General features: G+C 26.8%; 1 protein-coding gene across 14 annotated transcripts in view; it reads left to right on the top strand.

Annotated features, from left to right (window-relative positions):
- Nucleotides 1-27,239, top strand: part of unc-104 (kinesin family member unc-104) — an 85,390-nt gene that overhangs the window by 37,149 nt on the left and 21,002 nt on the right. For 3 of the 14 annotated variants that reach the window (XM_087167755.1, XM_087167754.1, XM_071183527.2), the window contains exons 2-24: nt 945-1,060; nt 1,144-1,226; nt 2,097-2,176; nt 3,024-3,189; nt 4,954-5,132; nt 7,193-7,304; nt 8,237-8,380; nt 8,957-9,035; nt 9,110-9,188; nt 10,421-10,557; nt 10,964-10,996; nt 11,647-11,806; nt 12,640-12,715; nt 14,734-14,813; nt 14,962-15,053; nt 17,185-17,325; nt 17,408-17,449; nt 20,245-20,365; nt 21,867-21,939; nt 22,563-22,686; nt 22,769-22,923; nt 23,277-23,455; nt 25,758-25,916. In XM_087167755.1, the coding sequence (XP_087023881.1) occupies nt 961-1,060; nt 1,144-1,226; nt 2,097-2,176; nt 3,024-3,189; nt 4,954-5,132; nt 7,193-7,304; nt 8,237-8,380; nt 8,957-9,035; nt 9,110-9,188; nt 10,421-10,557; nt 10,964-10,996; nt 11,647-11,806; nt 12,640-12,715; nt 14,734-14,813; nt 14,962-15,053; nt 17,185-17,325; nt 17,408-17,449; nt 20,245-20,365; nt 21,867-21,939; nt 22,563-22,686; nt 22,769-22,923; nt 23,277-23,455; nt 25,758-25,916 (2,594 nt within the window). In that variant the 5' untranslated portion in view covers nt 945-960. The remainder of the gene's footprint in view (nt 1-944; nt 1,061-1,143; nt 1,227-2,096; nt 2,177-3,023; nt 3,190-4,953; nt 5,133-7,192; nt 7,305-8,236; nt 8,381-8,956; nt 9,036-9,109; nt 9,189-10,420; nt 10,558-10,963; nt 10,997-11,646; nt 11,807-12,639; nt 12,716-14,733; nt 14,814-14,961; nt 15,054-17,184; nt 17,326-17,407; nt 17,450-20,244; nt 20,366-21,866; nt 21,940-22,562; nt 22,687-22,768; nt 22,924-23,276; nt 23,456-25,757; nt 25,917-27,239) is intronic. The other 11 variants (XM_087167765.1, XM_087167763.1, XM_087167764.1 and 8 more) reach the window with 5 other exon arrangements.

The following is a 27,239-nucleotide window of genomic DNA, read 5'->3' as shown; positions in this document are numbered from 1 at the left end:
TAATATTGTATAATTATGTATAATTATTGTTAAATTTGATTTAATGTATAATTATTGTTTAATACATTAAAGTTATTGTAACCAAAATTATTTAATATGCAATTAAATATTTTTAAAAATCTACTTCTTATTTTAATTTGCAATTCAATACTTTTGTTTTGTACAACTTGATAAAAATCTGACGGTAATATTTAATGTTCCTTCAAACATAAAAGACTCCTATATTAAATTTCGATGAAGTTGCTGCCCGCCATTTTTAATTGCGGGTGGTGTTTTTATTTGCGGCCACCGGCCTCATATAAGTTGGAAACCCCTGGTATAAAGCAAGCAGCTTATTCGGTTGGTAGATTGTCTGTCTATTGACCGAACTATTTGACCATAATCACTGTTCGATGCATGTTAATTAATAGCCATGGGAGTAATCATATACACTCTAATTACTTGTGACTCATAGGGTTGATCACAAACGCAATCGCCACCTTTTCTAGATTTGGAATAAGACAATTTATTTTTAAGAAAAGTATAAGATTTATGCTTTGAGGAAAAAGTAAAAAATGAGTTAAGTTTGGAGTATGTGTATGAATTTCAAATTAATTTAGAAATTTTCTTGTAAAAAATTTAAATGTTCAATAGCTGACGACTATGTTCAATGTATTTAATGGTAGATATATGTGCACTAATTTAATGACCATTAAATTAGATGAAACAGATTTAAATTTAAAAAAAGATCATAAAATCAGAATAAAGATCAAAATCATTAGATCAGAAAAAGAAAGAGATCAAAATCAGGATCATAATGGACTTTTAGCTCTCTATATTTTTATTTTCAATGGAGTATAAATAATTTTATTTTTCTGTGATCCAAAATATACTCATAATTTATACTTATTCTTGAAGTAAATAAATTATTATATTAGTAATCTTTTTTTTCTTCTTTTTAACAGATAAAATAAACCAAACATGACGTCAGTCAAAGTGGCTGTAAGGGTACGCCCTTTTAACAATCGAGAAATACATAGAGACTGCAAATGTATAATTAATATGACTGGAAATACTACAAGTAAATATGATTTTATGCCTTTGCAACTTCATTTTCTTTTACATTATAAATTTATTAATCTACTGGTGTTTTCCTTAATCTAGCCATTACTAATCCAAAAGCTCCTGCTAATACCAAAGAAGCCATCAAAAGCTTTAATTATGATTATTCATACCTATCCATTGATGTGAGTATTGCGAGAATTTTAAAACATTTATTTCATTTAAAGAAATAATGATCTACTGTCAAATTGTATTTGTAATGCACATACAGCTCTATACTCAAATTTTTAATGTTGAATTTTTAATGTTTCCTAAGGGATTCTTGTTTGTACTCAAATAATATTGTTAGTTATTTATTCTATTTATCTTTTGAATTTAGTTTGATATTTAGTATTTTCAAAAAAAGCTATCTTACAATAAAGCAACCTTTTTTTTACACATCACCTAATGTTTTAAAAAGTTATAGTAGTTTGATATCATTCAATTATTGCATTGTTGCAATTATATTAACCTAATTATTATATTTATTTGATGAGTGACGATTGTAAACTATGTTAGCAAATTTTTTAATGTAATGAAATCTCGTTAATACGTTAATAACAAAATGGATATTATTTATATATATATATATATATGAAACTAGTTTTTGCATAAAATTAATTGAATGAAAGTTTTGCTCAGAATGTTTTTTTTTTTTAAATAAGTTAGATTATATCCTTCTGTATTGTAAGAAAGTATTAGCCTTATACTTTTGTGATAACGCAAATAATTATAGAATTATGATAATAATGTGAGAATAATGATAATTAATTATTACTGTTTCATTTCTGGAATTCTTTACTAATTATGATCATTAATAATGATGATTACCTTATAGTAAGAGTTTTTAGTGTGACTTGTGTTTTAAAATATTAACTAATTAAAAACTTTCTTCATCTGATAGCTCAAAACTTTTAATATTTAAAAAATTTATTTTAAACTAAGAAGTATTTCATGCATTTTAAATCTCTTTCTCCTTTTAAATTGAATATATTTTTCATTATTATTCATTCTAGAATACACATCCTGAATTTGCTTCACAAGAGATTGTTTACAAAGATATTGGTGAAGAGATGCTTCTTCATGCATTTGAAGGGTAATAGTGTTGAAAAATGTTATGTTTATTTATTTTAAAATCAACTACAATACACATGAAATCTTTTCATTAAAATGTAATAGTTATTATAACTAAAATTCTAGAATTATGTGCTTACTTTTTAAAAACTAATTATAATCATTACAGGACAAAGTCCTGTACTTCTGGACAGAGCAGTTATAATTTAATATTTTAATGAACATCCTAATTTTAAAATTTTATAGTTCATAATATAAAAAACCTGAAAACTGAATATATTTTAATTTTATTTTTCTATGTAAAAAAATATTCAATAAGTAAATTTTAAACTGGATTAATTATTATTATAACATTCTTAGTCACTAGCAAAGAGATCAGATACCTTTATTTTATTTACATGTTTTAAAACTTTAAAATTGAGTTATAATATTTGTTTTAAGTTTAACTAACCTTAGAATTTGTTTCTTTTAAACTACTTTTCAGAAAGAAGCATTCCATAACTTATTATTATTATAGATGAAGGGCTTGGGGCAATGTAGTGATGAGCCACATTTTTTTCAGGTGGTATTTTTACTGTAGCTGTTCCTCTGTAGTCCAAATAGATTTTTTAGGATTTTCAAAATTTTCCACTAAATAAAGAACTATGCACAGCAATAACTGATTGCCTGTATAGAAATCCTGGTGTTTTTTGCACAAAAATGCTCTCCTGAACAATATAAAAAAAGTATCTTACCATTATATTGCCCCAAATCCGTAAAATAATAATTATAAATTTTGAAATCAAATTTAATTGAGTAATATTTGAAATACAATGTTAATGGAAAGATATTGTATGAGAACTCTCTTCAAATTTTTCACTTTTTTACAGTTACAATGTTTGCATATTTGCATATGGACAAACAGGAGCTGGCAAGAGTTACACAATGATGGGAAAACAAGAAGAAGGTCAAGAAGGAATTATACCTCACATATGCAAAGATCTTTTTAGGAAAATTAAAGATTCTAACAACAATGATACACTTTATTCTGTTGAAGTAACTATCTTGTTTTTTTCTATCTCATTATATTTTTATTTCCATTAATTGTAATCTAGTTTTTCACTATCTTATATTTTCCTTTCCATTGATTTTTATGTGACTTCAGAGATTTTCTTCAGTAGAGTTACATGGAGCAAAATTATTTTAAGGAAAAAGTATATGATTTATCTAAAATGATTTTTTTCCATATTACTGAATAAGTGGGTCTGAAAATAGGTCATACCTATAAAAATTCCATTTTAGATTATCTTATTTTTACCTTCTTAATTCATATTTGTGAATTTTCAATTTTTCTCATTGAATATGAATTTTCAACTTTATATACGCTATAGATCAGTGTTCCCCGACCTTTTTATCACCTCGAACCTGTCAACGTTTGATCATTTTACCGCGGCCCGCTGGGGGGGAGGGACGTTGATTGTTTATATTTTAGATTATTTTGATTTATTAATTTAAATTGAATTTAAACATGTCTTCAAATTATAATACAGTTACACCAAAAAATAAATATAAAGTGATTTAGCATTTTAACTTACTAGAACGTTAAATCAATTAGGACCCTGAGCTTGTTTCTTTGCAATGAGACGGTTCCATCTGGGGGTAATTGGAGACAATGACACCCGAAGTGTGTTGCATACGTCCAGTTTATTCCATTGCTTTGTTTTGGTTGCTGTTACTGCTAAAATTTTAATGGAGCATAGATATTTTTAATTTTGGGGAATAAACCTAGAAATTTAAATTCAGTTTCAATGAAATGGGCGGCCCGGTACCATTTGATCCACGGACCTGGGGTTGGGGAACACTAATATAGATTATCTATACTTGCCTTACTATGTGTAATGCAAATACTTTAACTGTTGTATCACTTGGATGTCACAAACCATCTGTTTCAAGTTTTTTTTTTCATCGTACTTAAGAGAAAAATCTGTTTTAAATTAAACAAATGAGAATGATTAAGAGGCCTCTATTCTCACCATCTTCAACTTTAGGTTAAATTTTTAATTTGTGTTTTCTTGATACTTTTTGCACTTTACAAACCTTTAATGATATAGTATTATTAGATAGCACAATACCTTTATAAAAAAAGGCAGAAAATAAAGGGGTCACTTTATTAGACTGGATAATTTTTAGAACTTCTATCAATTTTTCCTCAAAACTTCAAAGCAATAAAATGATGCAATATGTGGTTTTGAGTAAGTAATTTAAAATCACACAATTTGCAGTTTTTAGATTTTTTTTGAAAATCTAATTTTATTACAATTGAGACTGGTGAAAACTGATTCGGATAGTACTAATTAATTCTTTTAATGCTGATAGCATAAAAACAAAGATACTTATCAAAAATCTAAAAACAGGCAACTGTATACTATGTTACCACCTGCTAAAAACTGTTGATTGGGGAATTGTACTGGCATAACTTAGTGAGAAAAATTAATAGAGAATGTAAAATTCTGCACGGTTTATATCTCAAATTATGATTGGGTGGCGGGATTTGCATGGAAAGATACTGCCAAACAAAGAAAGTATCTATCAACAGTTTATTTCTGAAAATTAAAGAAAACGGATGAAAAGCAGTTTTTGAATTTTTCTGCCTCTTTCCAGTCTTTCAACAGTTGAGTCTGCTAGGGAGATGAACGCTTCTTTAGGACTGATTTTAAAAAGTTGACTATAAAAATTATATTATTTTCATTTTGTTTAGAAAAAATGCTAAAAATGATTATGAAATTAGTAATCTTTTTTTATTTTTTGTTACTTTAATAGGTAAGCTACATGGAAATTTACTGTGAAAGAGTTCGTGATTTATTAAACCCAAAAAATAAAAATAATCTTAGAGTGAGAGAACACCCTTTGCTGGGTCCTTATGTGGAAGATCTTTCAAAGCTTGCCGTCACTAATTATCAAGATATTCATGATTTAATGGATGAAGGAAATAAAGCAAGGTAAGGCATTAGAATATATCTCTACATTGTAATATACAGAACTGGGATTATAAAGAAATCACACTGGAATGCCAATCAATCTGAACCTAACTTTGTTCTGGTAATTTCCAAAAAATTTCTGTGTTTAAATAACTAAATCATTTTTAAAAACATTATTATAATCTGAATTTGTTGTAAATACTATTCCTAGGAACGTTTTTGTTTAAATAGAGTATTTTAGGAGCTTTTTCCCTTTATAGCATGTTATCTTATCACCTTATTCTTCTCTAATTTAGGGATTCCAAATCCCCTATTTCACGCAGCTTCAGTAATATTTATTTATTTATTATTGGAAATTTCATTGCTTATTTTGTATGTAAGAAATTATCAATAAAATATGTTTGTTAAATATCATTAAACTTGTCTGCTCTTACCTGTTGTAACATTTTGTCATACTTCTTTTGCTCTCCTTAGTAGTAAGCATTAACTTTAATTAAAAAAAGTGAATAAGTGAACCTTCAACCAAAAAATTTTTGACTTTAAAAAGAGTAATAATTTTGGATTAATCATTCAAATATTCTTTTGAGAAATGTTCAATGAGATAGTTTTTGTGGGAATTTTTTTTTTTTTTTTTTTTTTTTTGTATCTCTCTTGTCATCCCTTTAAAAAAAATGCCATTTCTTACAAAAATAATATTTTGATATTTTTAGCTCAATAAAATAATGTTTAGCCCTTGGTCCCGGGCAGAGAATAAAAGTTTTTAAAAATAAAGAGAAAAAACATTTTCAACAATTACACATATTTTTGCTATAAAGTCCCAAACAGATAGCTGTAAAAACACAAACCTGTACTTATTTTATAGATAATATTTTTAACTTATTCGTTTAAAATTAAAATCTATTTGCAAAATGAATAAACTGAAAATTAAAATTGTTTTTTGCTGTCAGTTTTTTAAAGTGTTGAGGAATCTGTGTGCAATTTGTTAAGTATTAGATAATAGTTCAAGTAGATAATAATGATTTTGTTATTATATCGGCTTAAAATTTCAGAAATTGACAAATAAAAGTAAATAAAATCTGAATGAATTTATTTTTCAGTGCATTATCTCTTTGGTAAATAGATGTAGAAACTCTAGTGTATTGATTTAATATAATGAAGAGAGTTGATGTATGATCAATAAATTATTGAGATTAATTAATAATTGCCTTTTATTTCACAAATAGTCTCTCTGTTACCACATCAGAGTGTAGTAATAATAATTTCTGTAGCTATCACATTAAAGGTTACATTAATGGTGGTGACTTATTGTCTTGCCTAATTGGCAAACATCTTTTTGTGTGATATCGCGGAGAGTAATGTTAAAAAAAAGCAAAACTTTGAATGTGCTATGAAATGATCGGCCAAAAGCATTAAAAGGGGACCTATATCAATATCTACAAAGTTATCCATGTTTGTGTTTTTGTAACTATTCATTTAAATTTCATGGGGAAAAAAACTGCATTCTTTTACAAAAATCACGTTTTTTTAAATTTTGAACCTCTAGTGCAGAGTCTTAATATTATTTTATTGAACTGAAACTTTCGTACTATTTGTTTTATAACAAAGGGTGCCTGTGTATAGGATGCCGTCAAAGAAATTTGAACTTTTGCTTCTTGTTACCACCCTAATGTTCATGTTTTAAATCTGTCTCTACTGTTTTTTTTATTCGTTTTTTAACATTCTTCTATAACTTTCCTTCTCAGTGAAGGTATTTTATAGATAATCCCTTAAGTAAAATGTAAAAAAAATTATTAAATTAAAAACAAATAGTTTTTCAAATCATCATTTATCTGGTATATCATTTTTTTTTATGAAATCCTTTTTAAAGTACTTATTTTAGTTATTGCATAAAAAAATTTAAATATTAAAAGCAAATATTTTTTTTTATATTAACTTAGATTTTTTTTAAATTAATAATTATTTTAATGAACCAAAATTTTACGCATTACTTTGTATTTAGAAATTTATGACTTGAATCATAATTGATTTCTAAATTGTAACATATTTTAATAATTTACAAATCATTTTGCATTTTATTGTAGGACAGTAGCAGCTACAAACATGAATGAAACTAGCAGCCGATCGCATGCTGTGTTCACTATAATTTTTACTCAAAGAAAACATGATTCAACTAGTGGCCTTACCGCTGAAAAGGTATATTTTATCTGATGTTATTTTTATTCGAGACTAGCGTTGCCTCTGGCGACCAGTTGGTCTGCTTTTTTAAATAAAAAGAATTTAGTCTGGAGATATAAAATCATAGAGTCAAAAGTCAAGTATGTGACAATTATTAACTCACATTGCATCAGTAATAGTGACTTTAATTTTCACCTCTTACAAGTTTGCATTTTTAGATTTTAAGTGTTTTGGGGCTTTTCCAGATTGGGCAAAAATGGGTAGTGTGCAAACAATAGAATGATACTAATGATCCTATGAAAATGCAAACAATAGAAAAATATGTGATCCAAATTGGTGCTTCTGTTCTCGAGTTATTAGCGAATATGCATGCAGACTTTTGCTTTATATAAATAGAGACAATAAATTAGAATTTTATAGGAACCATTTTAAGTATTATTTTTTTATCATTGTTTCATTAGCAAAAACTAATTTAATACTTAATCTTTAAATATTTATGCTCATATGATGACTTATAATAATGTTGTATTCTATGTGCATTTGCAAATGGAATGATCTTAATGCTAATAAAAAGATAATATGCAAACTGTGCTCTTTATTAGATGTATTGCAAAGCACCAGATAGTCTAGAAATCTTGCTGTACCAGAACGCAGTATAGTAATATTCAGTGCATTTATATTTTTATTCTATCTTTGTTTATGATTTATCAGTTACAGATACAAATTTTGGGTGTTTCATCTAGAGTTTCTTTTTATGGCTTTGTAAGAAAAAAAGTGCTAAATTTTTTTAAATTTATTTGCTAGTTTTTTTTAATTTAAAATAACAATTATGGCTAATTTTACAAATTAGGGTTTATAGTTATATCCTCATATCTTTTTCTCATTAAAAAAAAGTTTCATTTGTCATCATTTTGCAGTTAAAGCATAATTACATTTTCTTTATCTTCTAGGTCAGCAAAATTAGTCTTGTAGATTTAGCTGGTAGTGAAAGAGCAGATTCTACTGGAGCTCAAGGGACCCGCTTAAAAGAAGGAGCAAATATTAACAAATCTTTGACTACATTGGGCAAAGTGATTTCTGCCTTGGCTGAAATTGTGAGTTCTTTCTTAGTATTTTACTCTTACTTCTTTTCTATGTATACGTTCATTTTTTATTTGAAAATAATTTTGGATGAACTGATTTTATTACAAAGAGAGATTTAAAGCATGCAAACTATTCCAGCTTATTAAAAAGAGAAATTAAAGTTGTTTCTACATTTTAATTCTTTGAGAAAGCTATCTAAATTGTAGTTAGAACTGGTTGAATTACTTACTGCTTTGTACTTAGTAAAATATTTTCATTGCGATTTCTAATTAAAATAAGTGTTTTTGTTTTTTCTATTTTCATGCTCACATTGAAGGCTGTAAGTTCACTTTTCATGTCTCAAATTGTTAACAAATTAAATATTAAAATTATGTTTTATTTTATGTTCATTAGCACTTACTAATTTATCCCTCAGTGTGTTAGTCCAAACTTTCCTTGAAAAAAAAATCTGTATAATTTTTTCTCTAATGATGATGGACTAAGAGGATTTAAATATTTCTTATTTCTAAAAGATTATTTTTTGAACTTTAATGCATTTTGAATTTTGTTTCAAGTTATTTTTCTTTTCTCTTAACTGTATATTTTAGGCTACAAAGAAAAAGAAAAAAGCAGATTTTATCCCTTACCGAGATTCAGCTCTAACTTGGTTATTACGAGAAAATTTAGGTATGATTTGAAATAACTTCCTAAATGCAAATCGTTGCTTGGATTTTGTATTTCATGGTTCTATTTTTTTTTAGGTGGTAATTCTAAAACTGCTATGATTGCGGCAATTAGTCCAGCTGATATAAATTATGATGAAACTTTAAGCACCTTAAGGTTTGTCTAATCTCTATTTCTTAGACAACATCTAAAGTAGATTTGAATTTTATGAATGAAAATTATTTTAATTTATTGTGTTACCGAATTAACCTTTACATTTTTTCCAAGCAACAAGCGATGTGTCCAAAAAATGACTAACATTGAAAAAAACAATTGCTTTTTTTTGAAAATTATGAAAGTTGTCCATGTCTGAGTGCTTTTTATGAAGAATGATTCTAAGATTTTATAAAACATCCTATAATTATGAGAACTATTCAGAAATTCATGTTTATGTCATCTTGCAATCCTAATAATTATAATAATAAAATGTATAAAATTACTTACTCAGGTACATTATCTGAGTAAATAATTTTATGCATTTTATTATACTCAAATACATTATTTGAGTATTATCTTAACTTTGCATGTATAATAACAACACATAAATTTTATTTGTTAAAAATTATGAGCTAATTTACTAATTTTTTTAAGAAACTATTATTGTTATTTTACATCATCACTATTTGTATTAAAGCTTTAAATGAAAACTTTTGAAAGGTTTGTACTTTTTTATTTGTATTTTGTGACATTTTTGTTCATGAAATTCTTCAAAACATTTAGGAGCGCTAAACTCTTCAACTTCTGCAAATTTTTTATGCAAACCCTTTAGGATAGTATAAACTATTCAAAAGAAATATAACAGTATAAGAGAGAAGGTGTCCTTCTATATTTTAAGGCATGAAAAATTTTCAGTGAGACAGTAAATAAAAAGCTAGCCAACTTTCATTCAAATTTCGAATTTTAACTATTTAAAGGTTAAAAAAAATTTTAAAAATTCAGTTAGTGAAAATGTAATTTTTCAGTAACTTTCTTCTTTTTTTATATTATATTTTTTTTAAAAAAATCAACTTACAGATGGGATTTGAAGTTAGGGGACAAAAATTCTGTTGCATTATCAAAAAAGCAACTCATCAAACTATGATAATAGAAGAAATGTTCAGAATTTTAAAATTACCTTAGCATTCAGTTTATATAAATTTGAATATAACATCAATTTTAAAAATATTTATTTATAAATTATGTCAACAATTTAGATTTTTCAGAAAATATAACTAAGCAAATGACTTTAATGCATTTTTTCTTAGATCATCACATTTATTTCAAAGACATAAAATTTATAATACCATAAAAATAAAATAAATATTTTATTTTTTCCATAAAAATAAAACTAATTTTTTTCATTTATTTAGGTATGCTGATAGGGCTAAACAAATTGTTTGTAAAGCTGTTGTTAACGAAGATGCTAATGCTAAACTCATACGTGAATTGAAGGATGAAATTGAAAGGCTGAAGGCCATGTTAAGAGCTGGTGGAATTGATGCAGATGGTATGTTTGTTTTTTGACACAATTTTTTTGCACGTTTTTTTGTACGTTTTTTTTTGTTTATTTTTTTTAATGAAACCTACCTGAATTTTAAAATATTTAATTAATTTTGTATAATATTTTTTGTTACTAATATTAGAAAGTCTTGCATATTTCTGATTTTATTGATAACATGGGCGCCGATTTATAGTTCTATTCTGCCCTACTGCATTGAAATGTGAAACTATTTATTAGTACTGATCATAACTAATTAACAACCTCCTATAACTAATTAATAACCTAATAAAAAACCTCCATCGGCGCCCATGATTTTCATTTTTGGAAGTCGTAATTTTAGTTCTATCTGTCTTGTTAAAGTTCTTTAACTGAAAGTAACCTTCTACAATGATTTTCTTCTTTGCTTTTAAAGCTGTCGATGGAATGAACAATTTCAATTTGAATTGTAAGTGATTTTTTGCTGTGTATCAGCGTTGCAAATTGCCAGTTTGACTTTAATTTTGGCTTTGCTTAGCTATGTATTATTCTGACTGATTGGTATGGCTTAAATATTTTTTGCAAGCTGTTCATAGTTGCCAAAATTCCTCTTTCTTTAAAAAAATAGCGATTGAGCTGAATTTTTTTCTGGATTTCAACAAACCCATTAAAGATCTAATTCTTTCCAAATTTATAATACAACCGAAAAGTTTGGCAATATTTGCCTTCCATTAAAACTCTGTCTTTAAAATATGGACATAACATATTGAATATATTGGCAGCTATGTGTGTAGTTGAAAGAATTGCAGTGATTTTATTTCTTATATTAGTTTTTAGGCATTTTTAAAGTATATGCAATTTTATTGAGTTAAATGAACTTATGTAAAAAAGTTATTATATGTCTTTCATTTTTCATAAAAAAAGTTATTATATGTATTCATATTTTTATTTCATTTCTCAAAAAAGAAATACTGTGAATATTAATTATTTTCTAGTTTATCATATGTATTTCTTTTATTTTAAAAGCAATATTATTTTTAACTTCAATTGAATTGTTTTCTTACTAATAGATCTTTAACTAAACATTAAAATATTACTTTCTGAATATATTATTTTTAGATGAAAACAATAAAAATTCTCATAATAAGAAAAAACAAAGAACAGTTTCAAATGGTGAGGATGTAATAGAACAACTACAAGAATCTGAGAAACTGATTGCTGAGTTAAATGAAACCTGGGAAGAGAAGCTAAAAAAAACTGAAGCAATTCGTTTGCAAAGGTATTATTTATTCAAGTATAATAAGGACTAAAACAAATTTTTTTTTTAAAAAAAAAACAGTTAAAATAAAGGAAATATAATTATTTCCCTTATTTTTAACTTTTCTGTTCTTCTTTACATTTTACGCATGAAATTTCTTTATGCAATTATTGTACAATTTAAAACTACAAGTTAGAAAAGCATTAATCAGCCTACTAATTAACCCTATTATGTAGCTATTAAAGCATTATCATATTTACATAGGAAACTTTAAAACTTAGCATAACATTTCCATCTTATTATTTTATTAATGTTTTAGTAACCCTATTACTTAATTAAACTAGTTTATCAAAACTTTAACATTTTTATGTAGGAAACTAAAAACTTAACTTTAAAATTTCCAGATTATTATTTTGTTATTGTTCTATTGAATTTAGTTCAACCAATTAAAAATATTACTGATAGTGTGAAAGTGAATTAACGACATCTAATCCAACTAAATTAAGTTATAAAGCCATCTTTTTTCCATGATATGAATAAGTAATAAATGTAGAGTATACGTTTTATGTGAAAAGTAAACAATGCCTACCAGTAACAAAAAAGATCCTTTCATATAGTCTTTTTTTTTTTCAAATTCAGTTACTACTGAGTGACAAAAAAACTTGATATAATTATTTTAATACTCTATCTTACTTAAATACTTTTTTTAATACTCTTTCTCTATCTAATAGTGAACTTTTGTGTTTAATAAATTGCTTTGTAACTTTTCATATAGTTTCAAATTGTAAATAATTTATTTGTAATACTTCTAATTTGCCATTTATTTTCTACTTATCATGTTATATGATTTTCAGAGAAGCAGTATTTGCAGAAATGGGTGTGGCTTTGCGAGAAGATGGTGATACGGTTGGAGTATTTTCCCCTAAAAAGGTTAGAATTTTTTAATTTGATTTGAAATTTTTAAGAAGTTTGCTCGGTTTTTTTTGCATTTTTAATGAGCTTGATATATATCGTACAAACTTAAATTATACCCAGTTACTAAAAATATCTTACAATAACCCTAGTGACAGTATGGCCAAAATACAATCAAATTTTTAAAAGCAGAACATATTTATTTATAATTTGTCAATGAAACAATATTAAGATACAACTGACATATCGGAAATACGCACAAGGCTTAAGAACTAGTTTTTTGTAAATCATTATCAAGTGGAACTAGTTTATGTAAAGAATTGCTTTCTCAATCAAGTAAGTCTGTGCCTCCTCTGATTTTGACAAGATTTAGAGGGGAAAATCTTAGTTTAAGGAAAAGCAAAAAAAAAAGAAAATTCTCGCGATTTTGCTATATTGCGAGAATTTTTCCTCCAAAAAAAAAGCAAAAGCTTCAATTAAATAAAATTCTTATCCTCCATACGAAGCAAACAAGTACAAAAGATTAGTGAAACTTTAAACTTGGCAGTCAACTAAACAACTATTAATTTTACCTCCTTTCCCACTATCTTTATCCACTTTCTATAGGTTGTTTATACTGTTTATAAAATCAATATAACACTTTTCACTAAACTTTCAATTCACAAAATAGCTAATTCAGTGACATTTTTAACTATGCATTTTAAATTTCAGCACTTATCTATACTGATTTCATATCTAATTTTAATATGTTTTGCATAAATATATTTCTTAAACTATTTGAAACCTTTACAAAAATTATTGTCAAGCTATTGCATGTATAAACTTTTGTATCATTAATTCTCTGAGTGTTGGTGAGGTTTTCCTGCATCGAAAAACTGGTTTTCCCCTTGCTATTCATTCGGAAAGTGGTGCATAGCAGAAAAACTTCAGTACAATTTAGCTCAGGGACTCAAACTTCTAGGGTTAAGGAATCAAATTCAACTGCTTTAAATTTAGGTTTCAAATAGTAATTTCATTAAATTGCTTTCTTGTGTTGAAGCACTACCTCAATAGAATAAACAAAGAGTGATCCATCTTCCATTGTTTGCTTTTTTATTAGATTACATTTTGTTAATCGTTTTTATATGTTCTTATTACAGTGGGGAACCGATTATCCGGAACGATTGGGGCCATCCTTATTCCGGATAACTGATTTTTCCGGTTTTCTGAATCTCTTCAAAAAGCCGTTTTTTTTATTGTTAAACCCAACTGAAAAAAAAAAATTTTTGGAAATAGTCTTAAAAAGGAGAAAAAACGATTAAGTAATACCCTAATGATTATTTCCAAAATGATGGTAAGGTTAACATCTTTCAAAAAAGAAAGTAAAATCGTATGAGGAAAAAAAAATATCTTTTTTAAAAATGGCGGGAAAATTTATCGAATTTCGTTCCGGTTTTCCGATTTCCAGATAACGTGTTCTGTACTGGTAGGGAGCCAATTATCCGGAACGATCGGGACCATCGCTATTCCGGATAACTGATTTTTCCGGTTTTCTGAATCGCTACAAAAAGCCGTTTTTATTGTTAAACCCAACTAAAAAAAAAATTTTGAAAATAATCTTACAAAGAAGAAAAAACGATGAAGTAATACATTAATGATTATTTCCAAAATTATGATAAGGTTAACATCTTTCAAAAAAGAAAGAAAAATCCTAAAATCTTATGAGGAAAAAAACATTTTTTTTTTAAAAAAAATAATGGGAAAATTTATCGAATTTCGTTCCGGTTTTTTGGTTTTCCGGTTTCCTGATTTCCGGATAGCGGGTTCTGTACTGTATATGTATAGTAGATAGATATCAACAAATGTACTGAATAGCAATAAAAATATAACTTTTTTAAAGTAATATTTCAGATTCAATTTTTGGCACTTAACACCTCCATTATACACCTCCGGATAATGGGTTCTGTACTGTATTTTAAATTTGCAAAATTTAATTTTTTGTTGAAAAAATAGTTTTGTTCAGATAAATAGAGTCAATATATTTATTATTGTTGTAGACTCCTCATCTTGTTAATTTGAATGAAGATCCATTAATGTCTGAGTGCTTAATTTACTACATTAAAGATGGCATCACTAGGTAATTATTTTTTTTAATCTCTCTTTATTTTCATTTCTTCTTAATCGTTAAGAATTTACATAAAGCTAAAAAGAGCTTTGTATTGGTAATTGAAAGCATAAAGAAAAAAATATTGAAAAGACTTTTAATTATGCTTTTTTTAATACAGAGTTGGAAGACCTGATGCTAATGTACCACAAGACATCAAACTTACCGGTTCCCATATTCTTAATGAACATTGTATGTTTGAGAACTTTGGAGGTATGACAGTTTGCACTATTTAAATTATATTACGTTACGTAATATTATATTACATTAGTCTAGTTTGTTTGTTGTTGTTTTTTAACATTTTCTTATAGATGTCGTTTTTTTCTCATATCTATTTTTATAAAATAATGTAAACAAATATTTATCATACGTAAATAAATACTCAACTGAACCACTTATAAGTAGTTCAACACTAATCTGGTTAGAGCTTGCCTTGTTCATGAAATGCTTGTCATTTAACTATTTTCGGTCTCAAAAAATGTGTTATAGCAAAATAATTGGATATTAAATTACATTTGTAGCACTACTGAAACACTGCTTTAAATTGTGAAGCAACTATCTTTTTTCAGTACTCCAGATATACTTTTACTTTCCAGATATACATATTTACTTCCAGATAAACTTTTACTTTTTACTTACTCTCTTTCAAGATATTTTGGTGCCAAAGGTTCTTTTGTTTAAAGTCAAACACTCCAGAAACTCTGAAATCTGTTTCTTGATGAGAATGATACTGTTTAGGGTAATGAGCCCTTATAATGATACAAAGAATGATATTTCCATCTCATTGATTGAGCTCTCCTTTATTATGTTAATTCGTTACAATCGATATTTCTATAAATTTACTCATCTAATTTTCCGTATACTTGAAGCTGAATTGATAGAACTGTCTCTGATTTTTTTTTCTGAAGAATAAATGGATTCTTCCTGAAATAATATTACAAAGTGTGTGTTCATCATACGATTAAATGTTTATGATTTTATCTTTTTCCTGTAACGAAACAAGTACAGGCAGTTTCCCCAAAATTTTCTTGATACCCTGTTGCATTTATTATAATATTTGTTTTTCTGTGTTGCAGCACACCTTAATGTGCCCCACATAATTTTGTACTATTATGGATTTCACATTGAATGCCATTTAAATTACAGCTTTTTTTCACAATATTTTCTGCTAGTAAATATCTTTTTTATGCATTATTATAATTACAGTAATATCTTTTTTATTGGTCAACGTCTAATAAATGCATGTTAATCCTAATTGCTCAAACAAATTAACTTAAGACACTAGTATTTTTAATATTAATACAATTCTTAATTAATTTAAACACTTTCATTGCATAACCTTTTATTGTGATGTATAAAAATAAAAGGATCAACATACTTTACAACGAAACAAAAATTTATACTTTTTCTGTAATTATAAATAATTATTGCATCAAAGGGAATATTTTAAAATGTTTAATTTTAAGAAAAATTTCGATGTTTGTGTGTGATGGAACTACAGTATTGTGTAACATGAAATATGTTCATCTCGCATTTTTTTTTCTGGTTAAAATAATGGCATTGAGACCCTTCTTTTTTATTTTCATAACACAGAGGTTCACAAAGTTTTGTTTCTTAAATTAGGAGTTATTTATTAATAAATAATATGCTAAAAATCAAAATACATTTGATAAAATCTTTTAAATGACCCACACTTTCAATTAAAGATATTTTATAAATTTTAAGCTCAGTTAAATTATTACAGCTTAAATAATCATTTTAATCTCAACACTCAACTTGATTTGTATCTTAGCTGAGTCTTATGGACAGTTTTCCCCTTCTATTAATATGAAATAGTCATGATATCTTGCTTATGCAATCTTGCTTATACTACTGAACTAATCAGGAGAGTTTTTTTTTTTTAAATTCGATTATCAAGTATTGATGCTTGGTTATTGCTGTATGCTTGATTCAAGAGCTCAGTGTATTCTTAAAATTATGTGGTTAAAAGAATACATATTTAAACTTAAAAATTCACTTTAAAAGTCATCTACTTATCAACAGTAGCCAGAAATAAGGCAAGTTAAGAAAATTGCATTGATGATTGTCTGTAAATTATGTGGCAGTAATTTATAATTTTTTATTGTATAAAAAAATCATAAAAATTATAACAATAAGGCTTGTTTTAAAATTATGTGCTATTTGAAAGGACATTAAAAAAAGTAATTACTTTAAAATTATGCATATTCTTTGCATTTTGATATTCTGTTGTTATATTTTGCAGTAATATTTTTTGCAAAGAATTTGTGTTTTAATTTTTAAAAAATTCTGTACCTCATTTCAAAATTCAATTTTGTTAATTCAGGTATAGTAGCATTGAAAGCTTGCCCAAATTCTATGTGCTATGTAAATGGTAGAGAAGTATCAGATGAAGCTGTCCTTCAAACTGGCTCTCGAGTTATTCTTGGCAAATATCATGTCTTTAGGTTTCAGAATCCTGAACAAGGTACATTCATCATTTAACCATTTCTCACTGCCTTAAATTGATCTTTATTAAATCTAAACTCCTATAAAATTCTATATTGCAGCTCGTGAATGTAGAAAATCTTATATTGAAACTTCAAATAACAGTAAGTATATTATTGGTCATGATATTATGTTACAATAATATTATAGATCAGTATTGTAGTACAGCATGTGAAGAAAGAAGAATCACCCTAAATAACTTTTGATCTAAATATCAAATTTTCACATACTAGAACTCTATCTTAATGGTTGGAGGGGATGACTTGTAACATACTAATTTACAGACAAATCATACACAAAAACATACTTTCTCTGAGTAAACATACCTTTTTTTCAATGTCTTATGATTCCTGACCCCCAAAATATCGGTGATAGAAGCACTCTGGGAAATATGGTCCTAATAGTGTGGTCAGGAGAGCAGCGAAAGTGTGGATCCCTTAATATTAATTTTGCATGTCTCGAGAACTTTTTGAGCGAATTGAAAAGTTTTCATATAAAATCTGTATATTCAAAGATACGTCTACGCAAAAATAATAATTTTTAATAATAGTCTAAAAAATTTTGAATAGCAAGGTTATTGAATTTTTACATCCTTTTAAGTAATCTAATTTTAGATAGCAAAAAAAAGCTTTTGAATAGGCCATGGTTTAGAAATTTCCCGTCGCAATTCAATATCAGTTTGCAAGTAAATATTCGATTTTCCACATCAACCGCATTTCACATAAAAATAACGGATCAATACACGTATTTACGAATTGAATTGATCCGAATTGAATACAAAATACAAAATCGACACAAATTACAATTTGCACTTAATATTCACATGATTTGCTCAACATAATTTCTCGTTTTACCAATCATATTTTTTGCTTTTCATGTTGAAATGGTTTGGAAATTTCCCGTCGCAATTTAATATCGGTTTATGAGTAAATATTCGATTTTCCATATCAACCGGATTTCATATAAAAATAACGGATCAATATACATATTTACGCAATTTTAGAATAAAACATCACGATTTTTATTCAGTGTGATTTAAAACTTTATATGTTCTTTAAAAAACTTTCTAGCTTTATAAAATCACATCAGTTCCGCAGTGGACTAATCGTTAAGACACGGTTCCCAGCAGATAACCGAAGTCAAGCATCACTGGCTGCGGTCAGTGTGCGGGTGGGTGACCACTTGGATCAGCCTGCGTAGGGACCGAGGGTGTGCGATATTGGTCCTCGTTAAACTGTTCTACCTTAAAGTGCTCGACTTCGCGTGCAGGTCATCGGGCTACCGAAGCGGGGGTGCCATCCCCTCCGTAGAGGATCAAAATTGTGATGGCATGTCTTCGGATCATCCTCAGATATGTTTCCCAGACCGTCCCCAATAACCCATTGTGCAGCTCTAGTGCGACGTAAATTAACAACAACATTTGGGGAATTCTATTCACGTAGTTTTTAAAATTTCTCCTTGTTGTATTCATACATTTTAAAATTATGCATCATTATTCCACATCGCTTCAATTTAAAGACCAAATGTTGTGATTTGAATGATTTAAAAATCGCCTATTGTTATTAAAAAATCGAATACCCTGTTTCTTTTTCTCGCTATTTTAAAATCAAACATTGCAAAATGCATTTATGTGATTAGAAATTAAGTTTCGCTATTAATATTAATGCTTTTTAATAATCATACATCATAATTTGTATTCATGTTTTTTATTTTAAAGAGTTTGAAATAAGAAGCTATAAGAGTCAGTTATCTATCTAGCCTACTAATAATTCAAAACGTATCTGTATCTTTAAGTTCTATGTTTATTCAGATAATTAAAAAAATTATTGTTTTCAAATTCTTTTTATCATATTTCTGAAACTATATTTTTATATTTATTGATTAGATATTATTTCCTAAAATAATGTCTTATAATTTTGATTATTTTTATTCATTTATATTTTAAGTATTAAAATATCATGAAGTGAAATTTTAAAAAAAGTAATGTATCAATTTCTTTTCATTCATCAAAAATTTAATTACAATTTTTAATTTTCTAAACTCAGAAGTTAATTGCAATCAATGAATATATATGACCCTGTGTGTAAGGTCTATGCTATTTTATATTCCTTTTCTTTAATAATCTCCTTATCAATTTTATGTTCTTTTAAAACATTTATCTAGAATTATAAGAAAGTTAATTGAATCAAGAATTAATAAAATAAATGTAATTCAAAAGTGTGTAACTACTTAATATTTGTGTTTCCCTGAAGATTGTGTAACATATGACTTGATAATTTCATATGATTAAATTCACGTAAAATTTTCAGCTATTTTTGTATTTGACCAATCACAGGTATAAAAGTTACATTCTTTAAAATGATGTAAAAATTTGTATTTCTTAAAATACAAATTTTTTTTCAGCTATTTTTAAATAAAATACTAAAAAATAATTATTAAAAATTATTTTTTGTGGGGAATAGTTTTTGTGGATAACCAAATTTTATAGTAGTGTGCAAGAATTATTTTGTTTGCTTAAAACGTTTTTGCGATGTAGCAAAATGCACAAAAAATAAAATTAACATTGAGGGGTCCAAACTTTTGACTGCTCTCTTGACAAAATTATTCGAACTATATTTACCAGATTGTGTCTATCCTTTGCATATTTTGGGGGTCAGGAATTATAATCTGCCTGTAAAAAAGGTATGTTTATTCAGAGAAAATGCATTATTATGTCTGATCTCATAACTTGAAATATCCTCTGGGCTAATTGATTAGCATATTTGAAGTCTCTCCTCTTAATTGATGAAAATCCAATCATTAGATCAAAAATTATTCAAGGCAATTTTTTTCACACTGTTCATGAATGTGTATTGATGTGTTTCTTTGAAGAAGGGTATTGATCAATCTTTTAACTTAGGTATTATACCTAAGGATTCTATTTTGAACTATTCAGGTCCGGACCCGGTAGATTGGACATTTGCTCAGCTAGAGTTACTTGAAAAGCAAGGTATTGATCTTAAAATCGAAATGGAAAAAAAGTGAGTTTTATTTATTTTTCTTTCACTATGTAAGTCAAAGATCTTTTTTAGATACATTGATACAGATTCGCTTTTGATCACCATCATAAGTCACTTGCTCAGATTTTATATGTGTGTGTTTCATTAGTTATTGATGCATATTAAAGTGTTTGGCGCAGCATATCCTCCTTTGGATCTTGTGCCATAAAACCTCTACATTCAATCAATCAATCGATGCATATTAAAGTAACATTTGTAATAAATTCCAAGGATGAATCTGAAGGCAATGGCTTTAATGTAAGCAATATAAATAATGTATGCATCAAAATTATCTACTATAAACGATTTTAAAGTTTTTTTTTTTCTTGTTTTTTTGCATTCCATGTAAAGTTATAAAACCTATATTAACAATATGTTTAGGTGTTTGAAATAATTCATTTTATGCTGATTAAATAAATGCATGCAGAATCTATAAGCATATATTTTTTCATGTTTGTTTCCAGCTATATATATATAAAATTTTATTTGTATTATATATTTCAAAAAATTAAGTGTCTGTAAAGTCGAAGCTATGCCATCCCAAATGTGCACAAACAGGAGAAACTTTTAAGGACATTGTTATTACTGTTTTTTTCTTTCTAGTGTAAGAAACACACTATTTTTAAATTCAGATCACAGGTGTAGCATTAAATTATATATTTTTTGAATGGAAAAATATATAGACTGTTAAATAATGGTAACTACTAGATGGGCAAATAACTAAAAAAACTGAGATGTATTTATGTTTCCAAATTTATTTTAGTTGTTTTTTTTTTTTTTCTTAAAAAAAGAAAAAGAAACATTGGTCTAGAAATATATTGAAATTCTACTTGGAGAAAATAAACATTTAAAAAAGAAGCATTTAGAAAGTCGAGAAGAAGAAAATAAACAATGATTTATGCTAATTCATATTAACATTTTTTATATGAATATGTGGATAAAATATTTCTTTTCTAATCTCTTGAGTTATGAAAGTCTAGCATTTACTTTCCCACATTCTATATAAAATGAGACTTTAAAGGTATCATTAAAAGTCAATTTAAATATATATATATTTTTTTCAATTATTTTGTTTCAGCAAAGTTTTGTATAGTTCTGATAACCTTTATTTATTTATTTTTTAGTGAAAATGATTACAGCAAATAATGTTGTCATTTAGCTTTTTTTTTTTTTTTTTTCCTTTCTTAAATTTTTGTTTTTTAGTTTTATCAGCAATATATATGATGATATAGCTAATGTATCATTAAAATCAGTTTCATTAAATGTACTTAATATGTATGACTACATCAGTTTTCCTTTCCTTACACTCTGCAGTTTGCACTGTTTATTTTTGCTGCTTGTGCCGTGTGTTTATTTTATATACTGTGATAAAAAAAGAAAGCTTTTGTAAATAGTTTAATGTAAAAATGGTTATTACTTTTAAATATCTATTAAAGTGCCAAGATTATAAATTGTTTGAGTATTAACTGTAGTATATTTACAGATTAGTTGCTCTGGAAGAACAGTATAAAAAAGAAAAAGAAGAAGCTGATCAAATATTTCAACAAGAGAAAAAAGTAAGCTCTTTTTTTTCTTTCAAAATTCTCATTCTACACTAATTTATTGTGTTTGAAATATTAAAAAAATGTAATTGTTTTCATCAATTTAAAGGAATTGTTCATCTGTAATTTTATATAATCTATTTATTGTTATTTTAAACCCTATATACTTTTTTATTTTTTTCATTCTTTTAAAACTGAAATTAATTATTTAATTACTTAATATTTTTAGTAACATTTTACATTAATTTTAAATTATCCCAATTTTGTGTATGTGTGCAGAAAAATGCTGAGTGCCATTTCATTTTTTCCCTTTCATGTTATTGATTATTTCATTTTAAAATGTGTTTATAAATGTGTATTTTAGTATAAGATTTTTGATTATAAAGATGGGAATATAATATCATTATATATGTGTGTGTGTCTGCTTGGCAAGTTTTAAGAAATCATCTTTAGATCTAAGATGCTAATATATGATGCTTTATTCAATTTATTATCTGTTCTCAACAAGGACTGAATGAAAAAACGTTTTTTAACATACACAAAAAGTAATTCGTTATTATCTGATTTATAATGATGTATTTTTTTAAGCTTAGAGAAGAGAAATCCAAAATTTTTAAATTGTAACTTTTGTATTGCAGAATTATGAAGCAAAAATTGAAAGTTTACAGCGACAAGTTGAAGAGCAGTCACTAATGTCAAGTATGTACAGTTCTTGTTGCATTAATGAGTTAGAGACTACTACTGATGAAGATAACGATTACAGTAATTGATAGGCTTTTTATCTTTCTCTACAACATAAAAACTCATTTCTGTTTTATATTAAGTAACATTCATTTATTTTTAGTTGAACCCGTTTGGACTGAGCACCAATATCAGCTAGCAGAATGGGCTTTCCAAAAATGGAAATATCATCAATTCACTTCTTTACGTGATGATCTATGGGGAAATGCTATATTCTTAAAAGAAGCTAATGCTATTAGTGTTGAGCTGAAGAAAAAAGTATGATATATCTGACTCTTATTACAACTCATACTATGGACTTTCAATTTGTAGCTATATTTAAATTTATATTCATTGTATATAAATTTATATGTAATTTTACTATTCATAAGAGTTTTCTATACTTTTAAAATTCTAAAAAGTCATGAGCCATAAAATAGAAAATTAATATTAGGATGATTAGGCTCTATTTTATTTATAAAATCGATTAAATGGTTGTTGTGTTTTTTTCGTTCACACACAGTATTAGTATTTATAGAATAGCACTGAAGCAAAAAAATTCAATGAAATTAAAATAAAGCTGTAAGGAAACAATGGTTTACTATATTTTACAATTTGCTCACTTTTTCCAGGTTCAATTTCAATTTGTCTTATTAACTGATACTCTGTATTCACCACTGTTACCAGACATGTTGAATCATGATGATATTGAAGATGGTATGGATCGCCCTTACCCCCGTACCATTGTAGCAGTTGAAGTACAAGATACCAAAAACGGTGCTACGCATTATTGGACATTAAGTAAATTGAGGTAAACTTGAAAAGATAACTATCCCTTATTATTTGATTTGCTAATCCCCTTATCTTTATAATGTTTCTAAATGTGATTCGCAACACTTCTTTTATTCTACAAATAAATATTAAAATAAGAAAACATATTTTCTTTGATAGCAATATATAATTTCTATGAATAAAGTGGTTTAATAAATATATGTGACTTAGTTGTATTGCTTTTATTTGGTTTTCTCAGAAGCTTTTCAAACAGAAATTCTATTTAGAAAATGTTACAAATATTTTGTTAGTTATTCTTTAGTTTGCAATAGTTCTTAAAAGTATTTCCTTTAAAAAAAAAACAATAAGATCTGTGTCAATAACATTTTGGGATACTTTTTTAAGTACTTATAAATTTATGAGTAACAAATAGAGACTGAAGATAATTCTTTTCCAAGGTTGCCACTCTACAGGAAAAACCTGTAAAATTCAGGGAATTTAAAAATCACCTAAAATGCAGGGAATTTAGATTTTTTTTCTTAATAAACTGAGAAATATTGGGAATTTTGTTTATTTTCTTATTTATTATGTTTCTTATTTTATTAAAAAATGGTGACCACTCAAAGCATAATCTATGAATATTTAAGGATAATATTTCAGTTATACTAAACTATTTAATTTACTATAGCATTATTAAAGTATGTTCATCTGTTAAATTTTTCCAAGTTTTTCCCTCAATTAAAATTAGTATAGTTAGCCCAATATAGCAGACACAAGAGCACAGTAATTATGTTTCCTCTTAATATATTGTGTATAATATGTACAGGGAAAACACAGGGAGTTTTTTTCCAGATTTAAGTGGCAGCCCTGTTTTCTAATGTATTCTTAAGTTTATTTTATTATTTTTAATTTGTACTTCTAAACATGTGAAATTATGAATCTTCTATTACAAACTAATGAAAGTAACTATGATTGTGTTGAACAATAACTTTCATGCATTACTAATTAATTTATCTATTAGTTAGAATTATTATAGTAATATTTTTTATTAACTAGTATCATATTGCAGTACTTATTGCTTTTTGCTTTATGCTGATTAGCTCTTAGAGTCAAGCATTTAGATTTAGTAATTTTTACTGCTGCTTGAAAACAAGTATGCATAATTTTTTCGATTAAAGTTTTCCTTTATTTCAGTAGAAGACGTATATAACGCAATTTTATAATGCCCAATTATCCATAAACCACATTAGCTTTATGGGTATAAACGATGGATTTTGTAGTAAAGAAATTTCTATGACCAAAAAAAAGATATTAAGTTTTTACATAATTTTACTTAATTATTTGCTAAGAAGTTAAAATTTCAAAAGCTAAACAAAAAAATTTATTAATTTGTTTCTTCCTAGTTCTATTGCTGCAGAATTTTTTTTTTTTTTTTTTTGTAAATTGTTCTAGACTAATATTGCCATATTTAGTAAGATACATGAAATGATCTATATAATATAAAACTCAATGTAATGCATAGCCCCAGGTTTCAAAGATTGCATTATAAAGATCTACTGCTTTATAGTATGATTTTTTTCTACATACATTCATACCACATAAAAGAATTTCTGAGATATGAACTACAGCTTTATTTTAAACCATAACTTCCAAAATCCTCATCAGAGAGCTAAGCTTCTTCAGTTAAATTCTGGCTTCGTAAGTTTGTAGCAACCTAGAAAACTTCTCCAAAAGAAAAAGGAAGGAATGGAATCTTTTCTTTTTTTACTTGTATTTTTTTTTTTTCATTTAGCTTGATATATTTGAGTTTATTTAGTATGACCATTTCTGCTTCTTACACCTTTCATTAAGCTTTTTATTCGATCAATTTATTTAATAATTCATTTATTTCCTTCAAATTAGGAAAATGTTCTTTCAGCATGAAACTAACATATTTTTTTGGTATTAAAATTTTGCTATAAGAGGAAAAATTTGCCTTTTCAAAAATAAATCAATCAAAAACGATATTGCTTTGACTTCATTAAAATACGAATGTTACCATTACATGTTTCACACAGTTACATGAGGTTTTTTTCCCATTATGTTTATCATATCATTGTTTCTAATAATGTTAAGCTTGGTTGAATAATATTTTTACTACAATTTTCTCTTGAAACATTTTAAAATGAGCCTAAATTGTTGGTTTGATGTGTTATTTTCTCGCATTTAACATTATTCCATGTAAAATAATTCCATGCATTTTTTGTTGTGCATGTGTTTTTATAACCTTTAATAAATGCACGCTGTTGCATGCAAGCAACCTGAGTTATATGTATTTAAATCTGTACTATAATAACTTGTAGACGTCGGCTGGAACTAATGCGTAGCACATATAATGAAGATACATCCCCTGATTCGTCCCCTGATGCTAATGATGAGTTCCTACAGTGCATCACAGCGTGTGCTAAGCAGCGCCTATCGGCTGGCCTCACAGTTAACAGCCTTATACCTTCCAGAAACAGGTTGGTCCTGTTCTTAACGCCCTGTCGTTAAACACGAGTTATCTTGTGATGCGCTGTGTAAAATCGGCCGAATCAGTGTACTTTTTCCGCTTAAAACTTGCAGGGTGATCACGTCAATGAAAACTTTCCTTTAGATTTTTTCCCTTGTAAATTCTAGTTTAAAGCTCTACAAATGTTCTTGTCAATTTTAACTCATTAGTAAGATTTTTCTTAGAAGATAGAAACTTTTTTTCTTATTATCACTTAGCTCTGGTTAAACTATTCTTGTTTTGAACATGTTCAGTATAATACCATTTCATGCCTAAATTTAGAATGAATATGGGGATAAAATAAAAAAATTTTGTCTGAAAAGAATTAACTTCTGTATTTACTTTTTTCAAAGTATGATTCGCAATGAGCTGTGATGGTTGGGTGTTTAAAGGCAATGAGCTGTCATTGCAGAAAACTGAGGTTTGATCCTCAGTGCTGGCTTGAAGTAGTGAATGGGTACCATCTTGTCTTAGAAGTAAAGATAACCTGTACGTACACGGGAAGTACTTAATGATTCACAATAGCTGCATTATGAATTTTGCAAAGTTCTTAATTAAAACTTACAGTTTAATTTTCAGTATTTAATATATTAGTCTTTTTCTGCTACAAATAATTCTAACTAGCTGATCAATGAATATTAAGTTGAAGCTTCTTAAATTTTTAATGTATTTCATGTGAATTAGTGATCTATTTATCATCTGGTGGGAGGCTCTAATTATATTAAACTTCTTAATTTGCTCCATCAAAAGCTGTATGAAATGAAAATAATGTTTTTATAGATTTGAACATGCTCTGAAAGATAGTTAAATTGCTTTAATTATCCTACTTTGAGTTTAAAAACTTTTTAAACTTTGAGTTTAAAAAGTCTTTTCAATTATTATTTATTGCTCCAATTTTAATTTCAAATACTATTTTTTTTTAATTTATGAAAAACGTTAGTTTAAACTAAGTTTAATTAAAAGTTCAAAATTTGTTCTGTGTTGCTTGAAAGCAGCAAATCCCTTTGAATTTATAGGTACAGCATTCAAAAAATCATGTAATCTGCAATTTTTGGCCTATTATTTATGGACCTTGAAATATTTAATTTTTTACCTCTGAACTTTTTCACTGTGGTGTCCTCTATCAAATTAGATTTTAAAATATTCTAGCTCATTTCACATTTTCAGGGTTTTTCATTGATGATGTAAATTTTCTTGATCACCCTGCAAAAAAAATTTTTCTTTTAATTTGAAAATTTTTGGCTGCTGAAACTTTTTGAAGTAAAAGTTATTATTATTTACCTATTATCTCCTC

Source organism: Parasteatoda tepidariorum, chromosome 7 (genome assembly GCF_982258835.1).
Source record: "Parasteatoda tepidariorum strain Cologne lab strain chromosome 7, Ptep-v5.0, whole genome shotgun sequence".
Lineage (NCBI taxonomy): Eukaryota > Metazoa > Arthropoda > Arachnida > Araneae > Theridiidae > Parasteatoda > Parasteatoda tepidariorum.
The sequence above is the reverse complement of the archived record's forward strand: the minus strand, read 5'-3'. Positions and strand labels throughout refer to the sequence as shown.